General features: G+C 67.2%; 2 protein-coding genes across 4 annotated transcripts; both read right to left on the bottom strand.

Annotated features, from left to right (window-relative positions):
- Positions 1-6,432: 6,432 nt before the first annotated feature.
- DDN (dendrin) lies at positions 6,433-11,707 on the bottom strand. 2 transcript variants are annotated; one of them, XM_075901979.1, is made up of 3 exons: positions 11,355-11,707; positions 9,922-10,008; positions 6,433-8,962 (listed from the first exon to the last, which is right to left on the bottom strand). In XM_075901979.1, the coding sequence occupies exons 2-3, from the start codon at positions 9,993-9,995 to the stop codon at positions 7,117-7,119; spliced, it is 1,920 nt and encodes a 639-aa protein (XP_075758094.1). In that variant the 5' UTR covers positions 9,996-10,008; positions 11,355-11,707; the 3' UTR covers positions 6,433-7,116. The 2 variants fall into 2 exon arrangements, with proteins under 2 accessions (XP_075758094.1, XP_075758096.1); XM_075901981.1 differs by lacking the exon at positions 11,355-11,707 and adding an exon at positions 10,508-10,924.
- A 1,340-nt stretch (positions 11,708-13,047) lies between these two features.
- PRKAG1 (protein kinase AMP-activated non-catalytic subunit gamma 1) lies at positions 13,048-22,205 on the bottom strand. 2 transcript variants are annotated; one of them, XM_075901978.1, is made up of 12 exons: positions 22,062-22,200; positions 19,236-19,284; positions 18,677-18,783; positions 18,011-18,092; positions 17,874-17,932; positions 17,663-17,708; positions 17,078-17,132; positions 16,670-16,796; positions 16,407-16,572; positions 15,078-15,115; positions 14,306-14,452; positions 13,048-13,981 (listed from the first exon to the last, which is right to left on the bottom strand). In XM_075901978.1, exons 1-12 carry the CDS (start codon positions 22,068-22,070, stop codon positions 13,877-13,879), a joined length of 990 nt encoding a protein of 329 aa, XP_075758093.1. In that variant the 5' UTR covers positions 22,071-22,200; the 3' UTR covers positions 13,048-13,876. The 2 variants fall into 2 exon arrangements, with proteins under 2 accessions (XP_075758093.1, XP_075758092.1); XM_075901977.1 differs by having other exon boundaries at positions 17,874-18,092; positions 22,062-22,205.
- Between the last annotated feature and the right edge of the window lie 1,651 nt (positions 22,206-23,856).

Below are 23,856 nucleotides of genomic sequence, written 5' to 3'. Positions count from 1 at the left end.
GGCGATCCCCACCTGTCCAGCAGCTGATGCAGCAGCCGCGACAACACAACCTTCTGGTAATCAGGGCCAGATTGCAGGCTGGGGCCTGGCGGGACGGACCCGCCTTGGCACAATTGTCATTTGGGACAGACAACAACTCGCGTCACTCCAAACGCGGCAAGGCCGGCGCCTGAGGCCTGTGGATGGGAGGGGTGGGGGCAGGGGGTCTCGGCCACCTCCGGGCACTGGAAGGCAGCTGAGTCTGGGCCAAGCGCAGGGCCTTCCTGAGAGTCCTCTGCTCCCTCCCCAACCACCCACCAGGTGAAGGAGGATTTATCTCGGCCTGTCTGTCCTGGAGGACGCGCCAGCCCAGGCAAATTGGAAGCAGATTGCCCGGCCAGCTTGGGCGTTACAGGAACAGGGCGGGCGGCCGCTTGCTGTGACTCAGGCGCTCACTCCGGCGGGCGGCCACGCTCCTCTGCGGGCGGCGGGTTCACATCTGGAGCCCCCTTACTGTCTCACCACAGAACACCTCATTCCTACCCCCTCCCCTCCAGAGCTGGCTGGGGCTGCTGGCTGCGCTGTTTTTCGTGCTGCCGAGAGAGAGAGACTCAAATACAGCTGAGCCAGAGAGCAGCAAGCAAAACACAGTGCCAGCAGGGGGCGCTGTAGGGTGGGGGGGGTTGGCTGCAGGGCAAGTTCCCCACTAGTCCAGCCCTGGCCCCTTGCAGCAGGGGGCGCTGTGGGGTGGGGGCGCTGGCTGAATGGGGAGTTTCCCACTAGCCCAGCCCTGGCCCCTTGCAGAAGGGGGCGCTGTGGGGTGGGGATGCTGGCTGCAGGAGGAACTCCCAGCTAGTCCAGCTCCAGCTCCCACCAGCAGGGGGCGCTGTGAGGTGGGGGGTGCTGGCTGAATGGGGAGTTTCCCACTAGCCCAGCCCTGGCCCCTTCCAGCAGGGGGCGCTGTGGGGGTGGGGCAGGCGCACTGGCTGGGGGTGTAGGGAAGTGAGCAGCAGGTCAGTTACCCAAAGGGCTGTGCGGCTTTTCTGTGTGTTTGGAAATTCAGCACTTGGCTTGTGCCCGGTTCACACCAAGCGGCATAAGACGGTGCAGGACCCACCGCCGGGGGGGGGACGTGCTGCCCCGTTCCACTGCCCCCGAAACCTCATGGGATGGCCATTTCCCCTGCCCTGGGTTGGGCTGGCTCCAATCCCGATGGCTCACCCAGGCCAGGCATGCCGGAGATTCCTGTGCTGTGCTTAGGGCCGGCGGGGTGGAAGGGGGGAGGAGACCAGGCTGGACAGACCAACAGGACAAAGGGGGCTTGGGACATGGGGGAGTCGGGGGCTCCTTCCTCTCCCTAATGGGGCCCCCTCCTGCCCTGGCCGCGGTCTCCTACCCCCGCAGGAAGGGGGAGTTTTCCCAGCCGGAGGGGGTTGCAGTGGAAACGCGACAGACGCTGCTCAGCAGAATCCACCCAGTGACGTTGTGCTGCCCCGGGCATCCCAGACGAGAGGCCCCTGTGGTCAAGCTGGGATCTGTCCTAATTGCAGGTCTGCCGGCGGGCGCGGGCAGCTCCTGTGTCACCCGGCACAGTCAGAGGCTGCGTGGCCGGGGCCCTGGGCAGCTCGCCCAGCCCACCTGTGGGCACCGCCGCCCGCTCTTCCGCCATGGCTGGGGTCAGGGGTCAGGGGAGCCCATGGGCCCAGCCCGGCTTGTAGAGCTGGTGTATTGTGCGGCACCACACTGTGTGTCACGTGCACATACCTAGCACCTTACAAACACACGCTCGCCCACCAAGATGTGCACACGCGCGTGCACGGTCCACGCACACGGCCAAATGACACCCACTCACCCATCAACGTGCATGCACACACACATACACTATCCATGCACATGCCCCAGTGACGCGCACACTCACCTACCAACATGCGCACGCGCACACATGCAATCTATACACACCCCAGTGATTCATATGCTCACCCACCTCCGTGCACACACAATCTCTCCACACCCCCTCGTGACTCACCAGTGTGTGCGTGCACCCCCCCACCACAGCCGTGTATTGTGCCAGCATTTACCTGTCACCATGTGTGTTCATGGGTCCCATGTGTGTGTCCCGGGGGCAGACTCCGAGCACGCACATGAGGAGGTGCGTGATCACACCCCTGGGCACACCCTCTGCGGGCAGGAGCTGGCCCTGGGTATGGCGTTTGGGGCAGCAGTCCCATGGGGGGAGCTGGGGGGAGGACCCAGCGCCCGCCCTTGGCCTATGCTCAGACCCCCGGGAGGGCGAATGAGTGATTCCCGGGGGCGCTCTCTGGGGGCTGAGGTCAGGCAGCAGGACCTGGGTTTCGGGGTAGCGCAGGGAGGGAGCAGACATTCTGGTGCGGGCCTGAGCTGGATTGAGAAAACCATTTTCTCAGCAGGGAACAGGGAGGGTTTGGGCTGCACTCGGCTCATGGAAACCGTCGGCCTTGCCTTCCCCCGCTGTCTGTGGCATGCCCACTGCAACGGACCCCCAGCCCCAGGGGGCCTGACACCCCCTTGCTCACAGCACCCAGGCCCTCTGCTCCACCTCCCCCCACACCCACTCACCAGGTGGTTCACCTGGTTCAGCACCGAGCCCAGCCCAGCACCCTGTGCTCCCTGAGCTGACCCAGTCCCGCAGGGCTCTGCTCCAGCCTTAGGTGGGGCTAGCCAAGGTGTTGCCACAAACCCATGGCTGCCTGGCTCAATGCAGATCCCTGGGATGACTGCAAGACCGCAGGCACACGTCTTGAGTGTCCCTGCCCCGGCCGCTCCCACTGGCGGAGAATCCCTCCTAACCGTCAGCACTACAGGGCTCATGACCCACAGGAGGGTAGAGCTTATTCCAGTCGCCTGGGCTCTGCGGTCTAACCTGGGGACAATGGGGGACAGGCCTCAACAGGAAACATGGGGGGGTGGAGAGCAGATCTCAGGGACCCCCTGCCTTGCGGCGCATCGGTGGAGGGAGGGCTCAGCAGGCCAGGCAGGCTGGCCAGTGGTTGGAGCCTTTCTCCTGGGAGTGGCTGGGTCCAGTCTAGGCCTTGCTCAGTGGCTCTGGCAGGGGGCTCCCATGTGAGTCGAGTTGGGTGGGTCTCAGCTTGTCACAGAAGCGCCTTGCTGGACCTGCCCGGCCCCAGCAGAGGAAGGCGCCCTGGGCCCAGCGTGGCCAAAGCCTTGCAATCAGGCCCTGCCGGTAGAGAAATTCAGAAAATACCGGACACGTGCAATGTGCAATGTCCGGCATGTTCTGCATTTCCGGCTGGGTGCCGGATGGAAGCCAGGCGGGGGAGCGACTGGGAGGCGGGGCCACGATTGGCGCTAGGAGCCTCTAGTCATGTGCAAAAGCTGGGGGGAGGTCAAGGGGGGGGCTGGGACTCCCAGCCACTCCCCCCACCCGGCTTCCACTAGCAACTCGAGGGAGTGCCTGCCGGGGCGTGGCCCCTTGGACTCCGGCTGCGGTCAGTGGCTGCACCCCCTTCCTCGCCAGCTCCACTACCCGCCCCCCTTCCTCCGGGCCCCACCTCCTCCCGTCCAGCCCCATGGCCCCCGACGCTCCTCAGCTCTGCTTCCCGGCCCCCCTTCCTCCCAGACCCCCTGCCCGTTCCTCCCGGCCAGCCCCGCGGCCCCCCCAACTCTGCTTCCTGTCCTCCCCCTTCCTCCTGGCTAGACCCCCCCGCCAGCTCTGCTTCCCGCTCTGCCCCCCCCCCCCGGCCAGCCCCACCCCCCTCCCGGCCGATTTCCCCATCAAGTGTGTCCGGTTTTTTGGTGGGGTCTACCTGGTAACCCTACTCAGCACCTGCACCTCTGGGGTTCTTCCTGCTGTGGGCTGCATTTTACCCCAGGGCAAGTGACCCCTGGGGAAGGCGGGGGGGCGTGATGCAGGAATCAGCACAGCTCCTTGTGCAATGGGGACCTGGCCCTACTGGGTGTCCCCCCCGACACCCAGCCCGATCCACAGGGCCAGCGCCGTTCCCACTCCACCTCCATCCCAGCTGGCTGTGTTCATGCCTCGTGCCAAGGGGGCAGCCCACAGGTGCTGTGGGACGTGCCGTCCAGGGGGCACCGAGCCCTGCCCGTGCTACAGCCAGATGCTGGGCAGAAGGGCAGGTGGGCGCCACGTGTGAGGCTGGCTCCCAGGGGAGGACCGAGGCAGGACTCCGTTAGGGGGCTGCTGGGCACAGCCCACACCTGCAGTTCTCCCTAGTGCTCAGCCAAGCGGTGCCTGCCAGGCCCTAAGGGCCAGAGACCAGAGTCACCAGCTGGGACTCCCAGCCTGGGCCATGGACAATTGGAATTGAGCGCCCAGCTCTCCCGCAGAGCCGAGGCTGAGCAGAACTTTGCACTGGGGCCCTGGGGCCACGGGACTGGCAGCGGCCCCAGCGGGGAGCCCTCCAGCTGGGGGGAGAGGGAGCATAGGCTTTTTTTAACCTGCCGGGTCCCTTTAAAAAGGAACAAGGAGAAAAGTCATCGCAGTCCTGAAATAGGGCTGGCGGGCACCGCAGGGGGCGGGCGAGCGGCCAGCGCCAGGCCTCTGTGTTTGTGGGCGGAGTCCTCGAAAAGGCTCCTTAAAAAAGGAAACGGTGAGTCGCTGGCTGCAGGGTCCCGCCGGGGGTGGGGGTGGGGGTGGGTTATTTACCCGCCTGACTCAGCTCGCGCTCACCCTGCCCAGAATCTGGGCCAGCGCGGCGGGGGCCGGAGTCGGGGCCGCCTGTGGGCTGGGGTTAGCTAAAGGACAGCGAACGTGTCCCCACCGCGAGCCCGCGGCCTGGAATGGAGCCCTTTGGCTGAGGGCCAGGCAGGGGCTCCAGCGACGGAGGGGGGATGCAGGGCTGGAAAGGGAGGCGTCGGACTGGTTGAGGGGGATGACTGGGAGCAGGCCCGGGACACCTTATTTCCACTGACAGGAAGAGAGTGGGGTCTAGTGGTTAGAGCACAAGGGCCCGGCACCAGGACTCCTGGGTTCCCTGGGGACTGGGAGCTAAGCGGGTTGGCTCCGGGGGAAGCAGGACTCCTGGAGTCCAAGTTCATGCCTGGCACCTCCTGGCTGCCCTTGCGCGTGAACTCCCAGCCCGGCCGCTGCAAACCTGTGTCGGGTAATGACAGGGCGGGCGGGAGGGGGAGGAGCTGGTTTTAAATAAAGTGCAAATTGGACACATTAGCCCTGCGGTTTGTTTTCTTTCCAGCTGGGGGATCCTTGCCCCATGGGCAGCATGAGTAACAGGTGGTGGCTGTCCCAGCGGAGGGGGGTTTGTCATCACATTCCCCCCCTTCCCCGGTGACTCACTCACTGGAGTCCCAGCAGCACCCCCCCCCCCCCCGTGCTCCGTGAGGTCAGAGCCCTCAGCCACTGCCCAAACCCAAACGGGGGGGGGGGGGGCATTTCACTCACCAGCCACACTAGCCGGAGGGGAAACGAGGGGAGGGGAGTTGCAAAGTCCCAGCACTGAAATACTACCCCAGGATTCACGCATGGGGTGGGGCCAGGACTCCTGGGTTCTAGCTCTAGATGGGGAGTGGGATTTGTTGGGTTGGAGCATGTGGGGGGTACCAGCCTCCTGGGCTTTCTCCCAGCTCCGGGAGGGGACTGGGGACTAGTGGTTAGAGTGGGGTGGGTGAGAGCCAGGATGCCTGGGTTCTTGCCCTGCTCTGGGAGGGGACTGGGGACTACTGGTTGGGTGGGGGGGCAGGACACCTGGGTTCTCTCCCTACTCTGGGAGGAGAGTGGGAGCTAGTGGTTAGATTGGGGGGTGCTAGGAGCCAGGATGCTTGGTTTCTCTCCCAGCTCTGAGAGAGCAGTAGCCCTCAAGGGCTCCTGTTATTAATACAGGTTGCTTGAGGGGACGCCTGGGCCTGGGGTGAAGCACCAGCAGACATAGAACCATGGAACCCAGCTGGGCCTTGGAGGGCCCCCACCTTGTGCAGCGGGTGGGGGGCTGTGGCCAGGTGTGTAGCAGAAAGAAGATGAAAATTGGGTGCCTCATGCCCTCTAGTGGCGGTTCAGGGAAAGGCACCTCCCAATTATTGGGGGGGGGGGGGCTCCCACCTACCCTCCCTTGGTGTATTTGGCTTTGACCTTTGCACCAGGGATGGGACGCTCACCCCGCCCCTCGGGGACTCAGCCACTAATCATGTGCTGCTTTCACATCACAGGAGCCCAAAGTCTCTTTCCCCAGCACTCACTGCCTGCACCCAGCACTTACATGCAGCTGCCTCTTGGGTGGGGCACAGCAGCTGCTTGGAGGCCCAGGGAATCCCTCACCCAGCAGTGAGATGCAACCACCTCTGGGGGGGAGCCCCGCAGCTGTTGCACAGCAATACTGCACAGGAGTTTGGGGCAAGCCTCTTAGCGGAATCCAGGGCCGGAGCAGCCGCAAGTAGTGAGGGGCTGGTGAGGTATAAGCTCACAGAAACAGCAATAAGTCTGGGGCAAAGGCCGCCAAGGGGTTTATTTCTCTGCAGACCATTTTACAGCAGGTTGGAGTGATACAGATAAGTCTGGGGACGGACACAGACCCCTCCTTTAACTGCCCACGCCAGGGGCTGGAGCTCTGGCAGGGCAGCTGGTCAGGGTGCAAAGCTGCAAAGGCAGAAAAACGATGAAGAAAAAATCCCCGCCTGATGGGGGGGGAGGGGTGCAAACCAGCTTGCTCACGCAGATGCTAAAATTCCCAGGTACGGCTATGCCAGGAATCGTGCCGAATGGGCACCGGGGAGGTGCACCCGCCCCAGACTATGCAGGAGGTGAAGAGGGAGCCCAGCTGGGCGGTCTTGGGTCGAACGCCGGGCTCTCCCTCCAGTCAGCTCTCTGGGCTGGGGAGACCTTCGGGGGGGTCGGCCTGCTCCTCCCAAAGCAAAATGGTATTTAGCCTGGGCACACCCTCCCAAGCTAAGCCATGCCAGGACCTGCTCCTCCCTGGTACACCCTCACCTCTTCTGGACACACCCTGCCAGGCCCCACCCACTCCTGGGACCGCCCCTCATGGGTTTGCCCCAGGCCCTGGACATGCCCTGCAGACCCCAATGAGGAGAGAGGAGGGCAGGAGCAGTGGAGAGGAGCGGGGACCCTCCGTCACCCTCAGTCCCGTCTGAGTTCTGTGTCTCTGCCCAGCTTCAGCTTGTCCCCTCCTGGCCCAGCTCCCAGGCTTGCAGGCTGGGTCCCGCAGCCACCCCTGGGGGCCCCCCCTTGCCGGCAGGGACCACGGTGGTGTCAGAGCCGCTGCTGTCCAAGCTGCTGCTGCTGCTGTAGGCGCAGGCCTCGTGGCGCGGCCGCAGCCTCCGGGCCATAGGGCCACGCAGGGCCGGGTCCTCGGGCTCTTCGTCCGTGTCTGAGTCGGGCGCCGTGTGGCGGCGGATGCGGGACACGGCCTCGCGCAGATCATGGGTGCACAGCGCCGGGCGCTTGGCGTAGGGCCGAGCATGGGGGGGCATGGCCCGCGGATCCCCATGACTGGGAGATTCCCTAGTGCAACGGGGGCCCGGCTCCGTGGGGGGCTTGGCCCCAGGCCCAAGGAGCCCCCTGGGGGTCTCCCTGCCACCCAGGTGCCCAGGAGGCTGCTTGGGGGAAGTGGCCTGGCAGGCCAGCCCAGGCGCTGTGGGGCCCCCAGCCAATGGCTCCAGGCTGCTAGGAGGGGCTGCTTTTGCCTGCTGGCCCCAGTGCCCAGGGGTCCCACGCAGGGCACCGGCCTCCTGTGGCTCCACCAGATCTAGTTCAGCAGCAGGGAGCCCCAAGATCCGGGCTGCCCGCTGCCCCAGGGAGCTGTGGCCAGGCGAAGGGGGTGGGGGCCCCGCTGCCTGCTCGGAGGCCCCAGGGTGGGGCCGGTTGGCCTGGAGCAGCCTCTGACAAGGAGAGACTGGTTCCCGGGGTGGGGGGGACCCCAGGAGTTGCACCTGCTCCCGCCGGGGAGGCGGGATGTACTCGGCCCGGATCACCACGCAGGTGGCATCGATCACAAACACCCCTCCGTGACGGCGTTGGCCTGGAGTGGTGGGGGACTGGCCAGGCGCCTTCCGCCTGGGGCAGGGAGAGGGAAGCGTCCCAGGCCCTGCCCGGCCCCTCTGTTCCCAGCCCTCCTGCTGCCCGCTCCTGGCACTGCCCGCAGGGCTGGGCGCATAGCCAAACCCCCAGCCAGAGGGCAGCCGCTGCCAGCCTGGGGCAGAGCCGGTCCCCGCCGTCCCCCAGCCGTGGGCCTTGACAGACCCCCCAGCTGCCCGGGGCAGCGTGTGGCTACCGCCATCGGGGCTGGACAGAGGGTGGAAGAGGGACTCGGCTGAGCAGCGCCGGGCTGCACCCGCCAGCCCCGATCCAGTGCGGTGGCCGAGGGAGCCTGACCCGGCGTGGTAGCTCCAGCCATTCAGGACTTCCTGGGGAAGCCTGGGCCGCCGCTGATGGGGGGCTCCTGAGCAGCGGGGGGGCTCCGGGCTGCCTCCGGCAGGTCCCTTCCCACGGGGCGCTGCCCGGCCCCGCTTTGCAGCCGGTGGCTTGGGGGTGGTGCGGGGCCGCTTGGTGGGGAGGGTGCGGTGGGGCGCGTCGTAGGCGGGCGGCGAGATGTAGGGTGGGGGCCGCAGTTCGTTGGGCTTGCGGCTGCTCTGCTCCACCCGGAGCCGCCTCAGCATGTGGGTCTCGTAGCTGGGGGGCCCAGCCGGGAGTGGCCCCCTGGTGTCCCCTGCCAGCCGCCGCCTGCCTGGCATGCCTTTCAATGCCGCTTCCCCCAGTCTCTCCGGGGGAGCTGACCAGCCTAGGCCCCTCCCGCCCACAGAGCCGCTGCGGGGCTTTCTCTCCTGGGGGGCGGCCTGGTGCCCTCCTGCTGCTCTGCCCAGCAGCCGCAGGCTCCGGGGGTCACAGCCAGAAGGCGGCTGGGGCTGGGGAGGTGCCTTGCTCCACATGGGGTCCTGGCGCTCGCAGGGCCTCGGGGACCGGGCTGGCCACAGCTCCGCTGCGAACCGCTTCTCCAGGCATCTGCGGGGCAGAGACAGCCGCTCAGGGGATACATCCACACCACCCACTGGCAGCCCGGCTGCAAGGGGGGCTACGGAGAGGCCACTGTGGGGGCAGGGATCCTGCTAACTGGGGCGCCACGCAAGGGTGGAACATGGGTGACCCTGGCACCACCCCCGCCCAGCCTGGCAGACGCCCTGGGGCTTTCCTGGCCCACGGGGCGAGTGGAGGTGCCCTGGCTGAGTCTGTGAAGGGTCTGTAGCGGTCAGGCAAAAGGAAGCGTTGGCCAGCAGTGCAAGGGGGCACCCTGTGTGGCAGGATGTCGGGGAAAGTGGAGATGCAGCCCGACCCACAGCCCCATCCTACCTGAGTCCTGGGCTCCCCCCAGCTATGTCAGTGTCCCCCACTCCTAACTCACAGCCCCAGCTAGACCAGCTCTGGGCTCCCCCCAGCCCTGCCGGTACCCCTCACTCCCGCTCACCCAGTCCTGGGCGCCCCCAGCCCTGCCGGGACCCCTCACCCCTGCCCCGCAGCCCCTGCCAGCCTGGCCCTGCCGGTACCCCTCACCCCCGCTCACCCAGTCCTGGGCGCCCCCAGCCCTGCCAGTACCCCTCACCCGTGCCCCGCAGCCCCTGCCAGCCTGGCCCTGCTGGTACCCCTCAGCCCCGCCCACCCAGTCCTGGCCGCCCCCAGCCCTGCCAGTACCCCTCACCCCTGCCCCGCAGCCCCTGCCAGCCTGGCCCTGCCGGTACCCCTCACCCCCGCCCCACAGCCCCTGCCAGCCCAGTCCTGGGCTCTCCCAACCCTGCTGGTGCCCCTCAGTCACGACCTGCAGCCCCTGCCAGCCCGGCCCTGGGCGCCCCCAGCCCTGCCGGTGCCCCCCCCACTTCCCACCAGGCAAGCATAGGGAAAAGCTTTGCAACATGGTGCCCTCCGCCCCCGCCAGGATGACTGATCTAGCGAGACAGGCCCTGACTCACGCGTACTCCCCCGAGATGCTCCGGTAGATCCAGGGGGTGCCGGGGGCCTGAACAGGCCAGTGCCCTGGGTCCATGGTGCTTCCCTGGCTGCAACAAGAAACTGTGTTAATCTCGAGCACCAGGAGGTCCGTCCGCTTGCAGATCTGCAGGCGCCCAGGGCCTGGTCCCCGCTGCTGCCCGGGGCCCCCCAGCGCCGAGCAGCCCAGCATGGTGCCAGGGGACTTGCTTGTCCGGTCGCAGGGAGCCGGGCGTGCCCACGAGGCAGAGCTGCAAGGAGAGGGAGGGATGGGGGCTGCCTGTGCCCACGGGCTGCTGGTGAGCCTGGGAGCTGAGCGCCAGGGCTGTGTCGGCAAGAGGAGCAGCTCTTTGTGCGGGCGGGTGAGTGCCAGCCTGCCAGCAGCCGGAACAGAGCGTGCACACGGGGAGACAGGCACACGGCACGCAGCGTGCGCACACCCCCGCCCCTCCCCGTGCAGACACACAGCCCTCCAGCAGGGCCTGCAACCCGGCATCAGCCAGGACGCCTGGCACGGCCCCTTCTCCCTCTGCCCTGCAGGCGCCCCGACCCTGAGCTGCCCCCACGTACCTGCCAACAGGCACCTGCTGCAAGCCCAGCCGGGCAGAGCTCAGCGCGTTGATGCGGATGCCTCTACAAGGGACAGTTACCTGCGGCCTGTGACAGCCTCTGGAAGGGGCCCCGCAGACAGGACCCCCAGCCCTGCCGGCACCACATCCCCCCAGCCTGCTGATGGAGGGGGGGGGGGCACTCAGAGGCAAGCCTGCCTAGTGGTTAGAGCCAGGTTCTATTCCCGGCTCTGGGAGGGGGCAGGGGGCTGGGACGCCTCCCTCGGCTAGGGCCAGCACCGCCTGTGCATGGAGGCTGGGAGCTGAGCCTGCCATGGGGGAGTGGCGGCATAAACACCCGGGGGAGGTCGGGGCTCAGACCCACCCCAGGCCTTGCACAGGGACCCCCCCACATCGCCCCAAGAGATGCAACAATCACACAAATTATAAGGTTTGGCACAACGTGCTGCAGCCCACGCGGGCTCGGAGCGAAACCTAGCAACGAGGCGCCGGCATGGCAACCGTCCCGGAGCTGGGCTCCAGCAAGGGATGCACCGAGGGGGCTGGGGGTTGTGCCTCTGGGTAAAGCCGCGGCGCGGGGGCAGGGAGGGGGCAGGGCGGGGCTCTGACCGGCCCCTGCTCAGCACAGCGGCCAGAGCGCCCAGGTGAGCGGGTCGGCTCAGGGCTCCCTCCTGGGCCAGAGCAGGATCTGGGCCCCAGGGCACAGAGGTGCCAGGCTGGGCCTAGTTCTGGAGACGAGGTTGTACCCAAGTAGGGAGCCCCCTGCGCCCATCCCAGCAGCGGCCCCGTGTGCATCACGCCCCGGGCTGGATCAGAGCCGGCACCCTGGGGCGCCCCGGGCACCCTACCTGGCCTTGACGCCAACCCCGGCTGGGTTGCAGGGCCCTGGAGCCGGGCCCTTCGCACTGACGAGCAGGCGGCTCCGGGCCGTGCTCTTAGGCAGCCCCCCGGAGCCTCCCACCCGGCAGGGAATGTGCCTCGCTCAGCACCGCCCGGGGAGGCGCCAGGGCTGTCGGCGCCATGCCAACGGCGGGGGAGCCGGGGACGGAGATGCCAGAGGACTTGGGGGGATCGAAAGCCCCCCCCTGCCTTGAGACCCGTGTTCTCAGCAGGCCTGTTAGCGGCGCTGCCCGGCTTGGCGCTCACTGGAGCTGCAGACCCCTGACCCGCCTCAGCCAGCTGGGTCAGCCCCCCTCGGGAGCTGCAACCCGAGCCTGGCACCCCCCTGCACCCAGCCCCCACCCCAACACCTCCCCCTCTACCCATCAGCCTGCTCCCAGCCCCACCACCCTGCAGTCTGTACCTCACCCCCTGGTGAACCCCACCCTGCAGCCCGGACCCATCACCTGCCCTCCCCACCCCCCTGCAGCCTGTGCCTGGCACTTACCCCCCCACACTCATTCCCTGACTCCCCTCCCACAGCCTGTATCCATCACCTCCCCCCTGCAGTCTGTGCCTGCTACACCCCCCACGCCCTGCAGCCACTCCCTGACCCCCCCCCACACACCCTGCATCGTCCTGCCCTCCACAAGCAGCTAATTAGTTCGTTCTGCTCCCAGCCTTGCCCATCCCCCACCCAGTCGACAGGAGGGTCCAGTCTGGAGGGAGTGGGGGAGACTGGCAGTTGCTGCCCTGGGTGTTGGGGGAGGCGTGGGGGGGAACTGGCCCAGGAGCGGGGTTGCTGGGCCCCAAGGAGGCTCGTGTGAGCAGAGGGACCTAGGTGTCCTGAGCACGAGCCAGGCACTTACCTCCAGCTCATGTTTCTGCCCAAGTGCCCTGGGCCTGCTCTAACCACTAGCTCATGCTCCCTCCCTGCAGCCACCCTCAGCCCCTGATGCCCTGGCCACTTCTCTCCGCCCAGCCGGAGGCTCCCTGCTGAGACAGGGGGATCAGGAGCTGCTGGAGCCCGGCTCTAGCCCCCGCGCCTGGGGGAGGGGTCCGGCAGCCGCTCTGGCTTCCAGCCTTTTTAGAAAACCCACGGGTGGAACAAACAGGGATTTACCGGCTGGACAGTGGCGCAGGCTCAGCAGCGTCCTGTCCCAGGGATGGTTACATGGAGGGGCAGGGAGGAAAGCAAACCCCCCCCCCCCGCCCCCTGCTGGCTGACCCACAGGGCTGGGCCAGAAGGGGCTGCAGCGGAGCTGGGGAGCGGGCACAGGCCAAGCTGGGGAGAGCCTCCTTGGGGGCTGCAGGATTCTGTTCCGCTCCATACAGGGACTTACTCCTCCCGTTCTCAGCTCCCTGCTACCTGAGCACTAGGCCACGTGCCCCCCAGCTGGGCTGGGGGTCTCGCCCGCCCGGGGAGGCAGCACAGACGTGCAGGGCAGGGGCTGTGGGGGTAGGGCTAGGAACCTGCCCCGCCCTGACAGGGACCTCCACCCAGAGCGGGGGATTTCCCTCCCGGACCCAAACAGTCCCCAGGCGGCTGAAGCCCATTGCAGGTCCTGGCTCCAGTGGCCCCGGAGAACCATCGATCCCTGGAGTTGTCGCACCCCCCCAGCTACGCCGCGTCCACGTGAACAGCCTCTGGCCAGTAACCGCTCCTAGACACAGGGCCTGGTTTTTATTAGACTTGCAATAAATGAACAGTGATGGGTGCAGCGGGGGCCGGGGCGGGGGCCCAGACACAAGCCCCTAGACGCTCCTCGCCCCAGAATCCCCACAAGCACTAGCCCAGACCCGCCAACGCCAGGCGGGATGGGTTCCAAACCTGGGCCCGCGAGGAAGAGAGGGAGCCAGGCCCCGGCCCACACCGAGCCAGCTCCGGAGACAGGCTACAAAAATGGTGCTCAGTAAAAACCGCGGGCGCACTCTCTGGGGAAGGTCGTGGCAGATGCCCAGGGGCACCGGCCATGCAGTGCTGCAGGGCAGGAGCTGGCTGAGGACCCACACTGGGGCCGGGAGGAAATAAGGAAACGGATCCAGTTCCCAGATGGGAACGTCGAGGGTCCCGGAGTGCAGAAATGGGAACAGGCCTGGTGCTGGGGGGCAGCTGATCGCAGAGGCTTTCCCTGGCCAGGCAGGAGGGGCTGGCAGCACCACCACCGGGTGCCCGGCCAGGCTCCACCCAGGCGAACGCCCACATGGTGCTGGAAAGGGCTGGGCCCGGCCCTGCCCCATGCCCCGTGGAGGGAGCAACCAAGCCTGCCCCGGAGAAGGGGCTGAGTTTATTGCTGGTTGTTGGCTGGCATGACGCCCCCCCTCCCGCTGGCTGGGGGAGAGGGGGAAGGAGGCAGGCATGATGCTGGTGGAGCCGTGGCAGAGCCAGCAGGTGATGCATGGCTGGGTGGGGGGGCCTGGCCTCCTTGGTCCCTGTTACTCAGGCCCCCACTTCAGCAAGAGTCTCTCTGCAGGCAGCACGGGGCCGCCCTCAGGGCCGGGGGCCTCCCGGGAGCACCAGCGCCTGCAGGATGTCCGAGAGCGAGATGATGCCCTTCACCACTTCCCTCTCGTCCACCACCACCAGCCTGTGGACCTGCGCAGACAGACAGACGGACGGACGTCAGACGGGGCGCTGCAGCCCACGGCTCCCTCCCACGGCAGTGCAGACCCAGAGGCCGGCCGCCCAGCACGGACGCTGCCTTGGGACAGGAAGTGCAGGGAGGAGGCGCTGGGGGCAAACGGGGGACTGGCTAGGACAGTGCAGCTAATGCCACACCCAGCCAGGCCCTCCCCCGGGCTCCCATCCAAGCTGCTGGGCTGTGTCCCTCCCCAGGAGTTACAGGAGGGGCCCTGCGGGCCACGGGGACCCCAGGGGAAAGGAAGGGCCATGAAGGGTCCCAGGGTGGGGGGAGGTTACCTCGGCCTCCACCAGCCGGTTGATGATGGTCTCCAGGGTCTCGTGTCGGTAGCAGGTGCGGACGCCCTCGAAGTACTGCGAGCGATGCCTCAGCGCCTGCGTCACCGTCACGTCCAGGTTGTTGTAGGTCTTCTCGGCCGCCAGGTTCTGGGGGCGGGGCTGGGGGTGAGCCAGGGCAGGGCAAAACCTGCCTGCTCCCCTCACTCTGCCCCACAGAGACCGCGGCACCCCCCCACCCCGTTCCACTGGCCCGTGCAGGCAAGGTGCCCCGAAGGCCCCCCCCAGCCTGCAATCCCTCCTTGTCCCAGCACCCGGCACCCCCCCACCCCGTTCCACTGGCCCACGCAGGCAAGGTGCTCCAAACGCCCCCCCCTTCCCAGCACCTGGCGCCCCCCCCACCCCGTTCCACTGGCCCACGCAGGCAAGGTGCTCCAAACGCCCCCCCTTCCCAGCACCTGGCGCCCCCCCCACCCCGTTCCACTGGCCCACGCAGGCAAGGTGCTCCAAACGCCCCCCCTTCCCAGCACCTGGCGCCCCCCCCACCCCGTTCCACTGGCCCACGCAGGCAAGGTGCTCCAAACGCCCCCCCTTCCCAGCACCTGGCGCCCCCCACCCCGTTCCACTGGCCCACGCAGGCAAGGTGCTCCAAACGCCCCCCCCTTCCCAGCACCTGGCGCCCCCCCCACCCCGTTCCACTGGCCCACGCAGGCAGCGCCCCCTAAGCTCTGCATTGGGGTCAGTACCCGGCTACCCCTGGAGCTCCAGTACTTACAATGACGTCGAACTTGGAGTATATGTCAACCACCCGACCTAAGACAGAGGGGAGACACTGGTTAGATGAGCACAGGCCCCCCTCCCTGCCCCACAGTGGCTGCAGGGTGGGAATCCCTCCCCCTAGCCAGATGGGTCCGTTCCAGCCCTGCGGGCTCTCTGGGGGCTGGGCCTGGTTGTGGGAGCGCAGAGTTGGGGGGGGGGTAAGGGTGTGAAATTGTGGTTAACCAGCGAACTGTGTAGTCGATACAATTGGAGAAGGGCCGCTCTGCGGAGCCGCAGCAGGGTAGCTCTGGCAGCCCCCCGCACCGCAGCTCAGCAGATGCCGGGTCCTTCCTACATTTCAAGTGCAGCGTCCCAGGCTGGAGCGAGCTGGGACTGCTCGGTCCCGGCTCACGCTGAGTGAGCCAGCCCGGGCCGCTGCAAACAGGAGCTGCTGCCGGAGCAGCCTCCCCTCGCCCCCCCGCCCCGGCTGCCTCCGCAGCAGGCGGCACCACGGAGACAGTGCTGGGGGGAACTGGCTTTTAAGCCAGCTCCCCCCCAGCACCATCTCCCGTCCCCAGCCTTGCTGCCTCTGTATGAGAGGCAGCAAGACGGGGAGGAGCGGGGGGGAGCGCGAGTGGTCGAGTACTCCACTCGCGGATACACTCACGTTACTCCACTGCTCTGTGACATCCCTACTATGGGGCCGGGGGCTGGCTGGTGTCTGGGCCAACGTGGGCTGGGACTGACAGCAGTGCAGGTTGCTGGGGATCCAGGTGGCCAGCCGGCACCTCGACGGCGGCTCAATTCCCATGGCGGTCTCCCCACGTTGCCTGGCAGCTCCCGGGAGCCCAGACTGAGCGCCAGGAACGTGCGGGTCCATCATGAGCTTCCCGCGAGGGGCACCTGCAGCCTGAGGAGGGGAGGGACATGGAGCAGCCAGGCAGCCCAACCTGGGGAGCCACGGGAAACCGAGAGCCCTTTGCAAAGTCCTGCTGCAGAGACGGAGCAACGCTCTGGTCTGGGGGTGCGCTCAGGATCGGCATGTTCTTGGGGGGCTCTGGTTCCGCACCGGGGGTGTCTCAGCTTGGCCTGGCCCCCCGGGGGGGGGGGCTCAGCTCAGCACCCCAGGAGAGGCAGAGGACAAGCTGGCAGGTAGCCCAACGTGCTGAGGAATCAGTCGCAGCCCCAAGAGCCCCCCGGAGCAAGGGGCTGGCAGTATCCTGCCGCGAGGGGAGGCTCCAGACCTGCCCCCTGGGGGCGGGGGGAGACAGAGACCACAGGCTCAAGGGGGCAGCGGGTTCTGAGCTGGGACACGCCATGTTCTCCACCCCCCCATCCCGCTCACCTGACTCGTCCACCACCGGCAGGGCGGAGACGCGGTGCTGCACGAAGATGCCCAGGGCCACGTAGAGGGGCGTGTTGGCACGCACCAGGGCAATGTTGCTGTAGGTGCCAACCCGGAGCTCCTCCAGCGTCTTGGCCATGAAATCCGGCTTTGGGACCTCGGCTATCTGTGGGGACCGGGGGGGGGGGGGAGCCGTGAGCCATGGGGCACGGCCCAGCCCGGGGCGCCCCCTGCAGGGGGAGGGCGGGCGGGGCAGGACTTACGAAGAGCTTGAGGAATTTAAGGATGCGTTTGTGGGTGAGGATGTAGAGCGTGTTCCCCGAGGCCGGGTCGATGACGGGCAGCCGGTGGATCTTGTTGCGGATCAGCGAGGAGACGGCGTCGAAGAGGCTGCGAGACAGAAGGGGGCAGGGTCGGTGGCAGCAACGCCACCGGGACTCCTGGGTTCTCCTCCCAGCGAGGGCGGGCCAGGCCGGGAGCTCAGCGCAGGCCTCTGGGGCCGCTCTGCCAGCAGTGGGTAGCAGCCTGCAGCCCCAGAGCAGCCCGCCCCTGCAGCACGAGGAGCCCCCCCCCTTCCCACGGCACCCTGGGCTCTAGGGCAACGCACAGAAATAATCCCATCGCCCCCTTTCCCAGCGGGCACGGGGGGGCGCCAGCAGCGAAGGCCTTACCTGGCATTGGGGGAGATGCAGACCAGGGGCTTGAAGGAGTCTTGCAGATACACCTCTGTGGGGAGAGAAGCCGTGCTGAGCGAGATGGTGACTCACGGGCCTCTGCCGGGGGTGGGGGGGAGGGAGCTGGTGGCGACCCACGGGCCTCTGCCGGGGGTGGGGGGGAGGGAGCTGGTGGCGACCCACGGGCCTCTGCCGGGGGTGGGGGGGAGGGAGCTGGTGGCGACCCACGGGCCTCTGCCGGGGGTGGGGGGGAGGGAGCTGGTGGCGACCCACGGGCCTCTGCCGGGGGTGGGGGGGGAGGGAGCTGGTGGCGACCCACGGGCCTCTGCCGGGGGTGGGGGGGGGGGGAGCTGGTGGCACGGTGCCCGTAGTGCAGGGGGGTCCCAGGCAAGGGAGGAGCCATGACAGGTGGGCTCAGGGTCCAAGACGGATCAGCTCTGCCCTCGGCACAGGGGGCTCGGCAGCGCCCAGGGGATCCCAGCCCCCCATCCTTGGCAGCGCCCCATAGCCCCTGCTTCCATTCCCCACACCCGGCACCACTGCACCCGCCCCCCAGCACGGAGGCCCGTGCACCCCCCTCACCTCGCCACGTCTCAATCTTGTGCTCCTCCAGCTCGTAGATTTGCACCTAGATGAGGGGGGAAGGGTGTCAGGCGACCGGGGCGTGGCTTGGGGACTGCGAGGCAGATGCAGTCCCCAGGGCCAATACGTGGCCAGGAGCAAGGGGCCTGACCCTGTTATGGTGGGGGGGGGGCCCTCAGCTCCACAGGAACGAAGCTGGCAGGGTCCTTACCAAGGCCGACTTGTAGTACCGATGGAGGATGTTGATGAAGTCGGTGATGGTCAGCATCCCTGGTGGGGAGAGCGCGAGTGAATGGGGCAGCCCCAGGCCCTCCCACCCCCGGCTCTTCCACCCCAGCCTGGACTTACCCACAAAGCTTTGCGTCTTGCTGTCCCACAGCGGGGCGGCCCGCACGCCGTTGGTAACCAGAGCAAAGAAAGCTTTCTTCACCTGCAGCCCAACACATGCCCCGCGTCAGACCCGGGGGGGGGGGGGGGGGCACACCGGTCAGAGTGCCTGGGGCGGAGTGGGAGAGGGCAGGGGCAGTGCCTGTCTGAGCTGTGGGGGAGGGGCTAGGATGGGGGAGGGGCAGGGGCAGTGCCTGTCTGAGCTGTGGGGTGGCAAGGGGGGTGGGGAGTGATCAGTGCTTGCCAGAGCTCGGGGGGAGGGGTTAGGATGGGGGAGGGGCTGGGGCAGTGCCTGTCTGAGCTGTGGGGTGGCAAGGGGGGTGGGGAGTGATCAGTGCTTGCCAGAGCTCTGGGGGGGGGGGGGGGGCTAGGCCGGGGGAGGGGCTGGGGCAGTGCCTGTCTGAGCTGTGGGGTGGCAAGGGGGGTGGGGAGTGATCAGTGCTTGCCAGAGCTCTGGGGGGGGGAGGCTAGGCCGGGGGAGGGGCTGGGGCAGTGCCTGTCTGAGCACTGGGGGCCGTGCCCAGGGAAGCCCATCTCTGGGCCTTGTGCCCCCCAGCCTATGCCCATCCGTGCCGTGGAGGACCCACGCTGGGGCGTGGCACACAGGACGCCCAGGCGCGCACCCACCTGCAGGGAGGTGTCGAAGACGACCAGCTTGGAGCTGGTGGGGATCAGGTCGTAGCAGCGATGGGACTTCATGAAGCAGGAGTAGACCCCACTGCCCGGCTCTGCCTCTGGGGGGGGGAAAGCAGGGACCTGCTTCAGCAGTGAGCCGGGCGGGGGGAGCCATGACTGCGGCGGGGAAAGTCTGAGGGGCCATGGGGGGCCCTGGGGTTTTGCTCCTAGTCAGGGCACATCCCCTGCTGCATGGCCCTACACCCCGGGCCTAGCTCAGGCTCCCAGCCTGCCTGGGTACTCGCAGGGCAGAGAGGAGGGCCCATGGGAGACAGGAGAGCTACAGACCAGCCCCCAGGACATGAGCGCCCCGGGCTGTGAGCCTGCCGAGGGGGGAGCCGGGGCCAAGAACTGCGCCGGCCGGCACAGGGGGCGGTAAATCATTCTGCCATCAAGGGCAGGGCAAGAAGCAATGGGCTTGAAAAATCGCCCTGCCAGGGCCGGTCTGGATACCACAGGGCTGGGGCCTTCCCGCCCGACACAACCCACCCCCCGGGGAACCAGCCCTCACCTTCCGGTGCCAGGGGGCACTTCTGGGCAGCGCTCTCAGGAACCGGGCCCTGCAGACACAGAAATCAGGGGCTCCCCGGTAAGCCACAGGCCTGCGCCCCAGCTCGAGACCCTCCCGCAGAGCAGAGCCGTGAGACGAGCTGCACTCCCGCCCTGTACCACGGACCCAGGGCTTTGGGAAGGGAGCATGGCAGCCCGGGGACCTCCCCCTGCCCAGCCCTGCTATGTGGGCATCCCCCAATTGCTGCTCAGCCCTGCTGCTGGGGGCAAACCGGCTTCCCCCCAGCCCTCTCCGGCCCTGCTGCTGTGGGCAAACCGGCCTCTCCCCCCGCCCCGGCCCTGCTGCTGCGGGCAAACCGGCCTCCCCCCAGCCCCCTCCGGCCCTGCTGCTGTGGGCAAACCAGCCTCTCCCCCCTGGCCCTGCTGCTGGGGGCAAACCGGCCTCCCCCCCTCCCGCTGCTGCAGGCAAACCGCCCCCCCCCCCCCCCCCCGCGGCCCTGCTGCTGCAGCACCTCCAAATGATTTGTTAAGGAGATTTTGGAAAGCCCCCCCCCCCCCCCCCCCCCCCCGGAAGCAGTGGCACTGGGACCCTCTGCACCATGCCCGAGCCTACCCTCCCCGCTCAGGGCAAGGAGCGCAGGATGCAGGGCAGCCGGTTCCCTTCCCCTGCCTGCTCCCAAGGGGAAGCCCCGCTCCTCCCACCAGCGGTTGCTGGGCCCAGCTGACTGGGAGAGCGACTTGCCCACACAGGGAGGCAGCCTTAGGAGAGGAAGGAATCCAGGGGCCCCGGCTCCCAGCCCTTGCTCTAAACTGCTCTTTCCCCAGTGCACTGTTAGCTCTTGGAGCCGGCTGGGACAGTAACTGCCCCCCGCATCGGGCTGGCAGGGCCCACTCAGCCAGGGAGCTCGCGGAGGGGAAGAGAAAGCCAAGCCGCACTTTTCCTTTTCCGAGGCAGAACTTGGCTCCATCCCAGGGCTGGCCAGGCTCTGGAGGAAGCTGCGGGCCTTACTTCCTCTCCAATTACGCTTCACAAACCGCACCCAGGAATCGCTTCGCATGCCTCCGACAGGCAGCCTAGCGCTCTGACGCACCTAGCGGCCACGTCCTGGCAGCATTGCCCCATCAGGTGAACCGCTGCCAGGGCGGGGCCCGGGAACCGGCCAGTCCTGGATCAGGCCAGGCCAGCTGCATCTCAGCACAGATGCGCTGGAGACCAGAGACCACCGCGGCTCTAGGCCCAGTCCTGTTAGCTCATCCCACCATGGCCATTTTCACACAGGCAGGACTTAGACCAGACTTGGCCGCTCAGCCACAATCTTGCTAACCCCCCTAGAGGTGGTCGCCTCGCTGGGACTCGGGCTGACTGCAGACTCCCGGACACCCCTAAGCAGAGGGCTCTGCCCCTTTAAGATGGGCATTGCTCCAGCCTGCCCAAAACAAACAGCTGGAGCTGCCCCTCCCAGCACCCAGCTTCAGCCACACACCTGGCCTCTGCTGCAGAGGAGCGTGGCCTTGGGGATGCCTGAAAGGGCCCAGCTTGGCCAGTCAGAAGATGCTCCCCCAGCACCTCTCAGGTCTGTGTCTGGAGCCAAGCAGCAGGGCTGGAATGAGCACTAAGGAACAGGGAGCAAGTCCCGCCCGGCGTGGTACTCTCCAACCTCCATTGGCTGCCCTGGGCTGCATGCTGGGAATTTAGCCCCCTGCCCGTGCCTGGCTAGGCCAGGAATGCTGCTTTCAGCCCAGGAGCCCAGAACCTGGCATGCATCAGCCTCTTGGCTGGGGCACGGGGGAAGCTGGGCTGAGGCACATGAGTCCACAGCGCCTGGCTCAGCCCAGCAAAATCCCAGGAGTGGGAGATGGGGGATCCAGGCGATACTTGAGTTGGGCCTTGAACACAGCGGAGGCTGGGCAGGGGCCTTTCCCGTGCACAGCGCCAGGGTGCCACTCGCTTCACTGGCACGGGACAGCCCAGAGCCCCTCCGCAGGGCTGCGCACACACGTCACAGCTGACCAGCGGGGACACAGGCGCCGGGGAGCGCACTGGGCTTTGGGCAGGAAAGTCCAGGCTCCCCGCCAGCTGGACGGGCCAGGGCGGCAGAGGGAGGAAGAGAAACACCCAGCTCCCGTCACCCAGTCGGAAAACTGCCCTGACCCCGGACTCTCAAGTTGGTGGCCGGCCAGGGAAACGCAGCAGCCCAAGGGCCACCTCGGGGGTCACTGCGCTGGCCCGGCCCAGGGCACCCTCACCCCAGCCCCAGCCCCAGCCCTGTTCGGTTCCTGGCGGCTTGGCCTTTGGGGGCCCGATCCGGGGGGGGGGGGAGGCGAACGCAGGAGGGGGCCCTATGGGGGGGAGGGAGCGAGGGCCCGATCCAGGGGGGTGTCGAAAGATGAGGGAGAGAAGGGGGGGCCGATCGGGGGATGGGGGGGCCCGATCGTGGAGGACGGAGGGCTCGATCCGGGCGGGCGAACGCAGGAGGGGGGCCCGATCCGGGGGGAGGCGGGGGACGCGGGAGGGAAGGGGGGAGGCGGCCCCGATCCGGGGGGAGGCGGGGCCCGATCCGGGGCTGGCGGAGGACGCGGGAGGGAAGGGGGGAGGCGGCCCCGATCCGGGGGGAGGCGGGGCCCGATCCGGGGGCTGGCGGAGGACGCGGGAGGCGGCCCCGATCCGGGGGGAGGCGGGGCCCGATCCGGGGCTGGCGGAGGACGCGGGAGGCGGCCCCGATCCGGGGGGAGGCGGGGCCCGATCCGGGGCTGGCGGAGGAAGGGACGCGGGTGCCCGATCCCGGGGGCGCCGGGCCCCCCCACCCCGGCCGGGTCGGGCTCTTACCGCCTCCATGGCCGCTCCAGCCGCGGCTCGTCTCGCTGCCGCCGAACGCCCGGGGGCAGCAACGGGACCGGGTCACTTCCGCCCGGATCTACTTCAGCCATTTCCGCCCGCAGAGGTCATGTGACCGGAAGTAGGCCGCGCGGGGGAGGAATTGACGCCTGAGGCCGGTGACCTTTGCCCCCCCTCCCCTTCCGGAGCCTGCACGACCTTCCGGTTCACGAGAGCCGGGGCGGCCCCGCGGAACCCCCCGGCCAGCAGGGGGCGGGGCGGGGCAGGAGCCTCGAAGTCTCCTTCGGCGCTGGGGAGGCCGCATCTGGAGCGTTGGGTCCCGTTCTGCCCCCCCCCCCCCCACAGACTGGACGTGGCGCTTTGCAGAGGGGCCAGCGGGGGGGGGGGGGGGCGACCCAAATGCTGAGGGGGCTGGAGCACGTGACCTACGAGGAGAGGCTGAGAGACTCGGGTCTGTTCAGTCTGCAGAAGAGAAGAGCGGGGGGGGGGGGGGGGATTTGAGAGCAGCCTGCAGCTCCCTGGAGGGGGGTCCAGAGAGGCTGGTCTCAGTAGTGACAGATGCAGAACAAGGAGCAATGGGCTCAAGCTGCAGTGGGGGGGGGTCCAGGTTGGATTTTAGGAAAAGCTGTTTCCCTAGGAGGGTGGGGAAGCACTGGGCTGGGTTCCCTAGGGAAGTAGTGGAGTCTCCATCCCTAGAGGTGTTTAAGTCTCGGCTTGACAAAGCCCTGGCTGGGTTGATTTAGTTGGGGTTGGTCCTGCCTAGAGCAGGGGGCTGGACTTGATGACCTCCTGAGGTCTCTTCCAGTTCTATGATTCTATGATAAGGGGATGGTTTGAGAACATAACAGGATCTTGGTAACTAATTGACCATTCATTATCAGTGGGAAATAGGTCAATGGAGGGATGATAGAGAACTTTCTGGGTGTCTGGCTGGTGAGTCTTGCCCACATGCTCAGGGTTTAGCTGATCGCCATATTTGGGGTCGGGAAGGAATTTTCCTCCGGGGTAGATTGGCAGAGACCCTGGAGGTTTTTCGCCTTCCTCTGTAGCATGGGGCACAGATCACAGCTGGAGGATTCTCTGCATCTTGGGACCTTCAAAGTATTTGAAGGCTTCAATATCGGAGATATAGGTGAGAGGATTATTCTAAGAGGGGTGGGTGAGATTCTGTGGCCTGCACTGTGCAGGGCGTCAGACTAGATGATCATAATGGTCCCTTCTGACCTTAAGGTCTATGAACCCCAGGACCCAGGCGCCATCGAGTCCAGGCCTCTGCCCAAGGCGGGACCAGCCCCACTCGGTCACCCCCGCCAGGGCTGCATCCAGCCGGGACCTCGGCCCCGCTGGGGCTGGAGAGTCCCTCCCCCCCTCCCTAGGGAACCCGCCCAGCACCGCCCTGCCCGCCTGGGGAATCATTTTTCCTCCTCTCCCACCTGCCCCCTCCCCCACTGCACCTTGAGCCCATTGCTCCTTCTTCTGCCACTCTCCATCCCCTGTGGAACCTCCCTTCAGGACCGCTCTGCTGTCAAACCCCCCCTCCCTCTTCTCTTCTGCAAACCCAGCGCACCCCCCTCCCCCCACACCCAACAAATGGTCTGGTAGCACTTTATAGACTAACAAAACATATAGATGGTATCATGAGCTTTCGTGGGCACAGCCCGCTTCTGCAGATGACCGAAGAAGCGGGCTGTGCCCACGAAAGCTCATGATATCACCTACATGTTTTGTTAGTCTATAAAGTGCTACCAGACCATTTGTTGGTTTTTTTCTGTACAGACTAACTCAG

The sequence above is a fragment of the Pelodiscus sinensis genome, chromosome 19, assembly GCF_049634645.1.
Source record: "Pelodiscus sinensis isolate JC-2024 chromosome 19, ASM4963464v1, whole genome shotgun sequence".
In the NCBI taxonomy this organism is placed as follows: domain Eukaryota; kingdom Metazoa; phylum Chordata; order Testudines; family Trionychidae; genus Pelodiscus; species Pelodiscus sinensis.
Note: the sequence above shows the minus strand (reverse complement) of the source record. Positions and strands in the feature narration are given on the sequence as shown.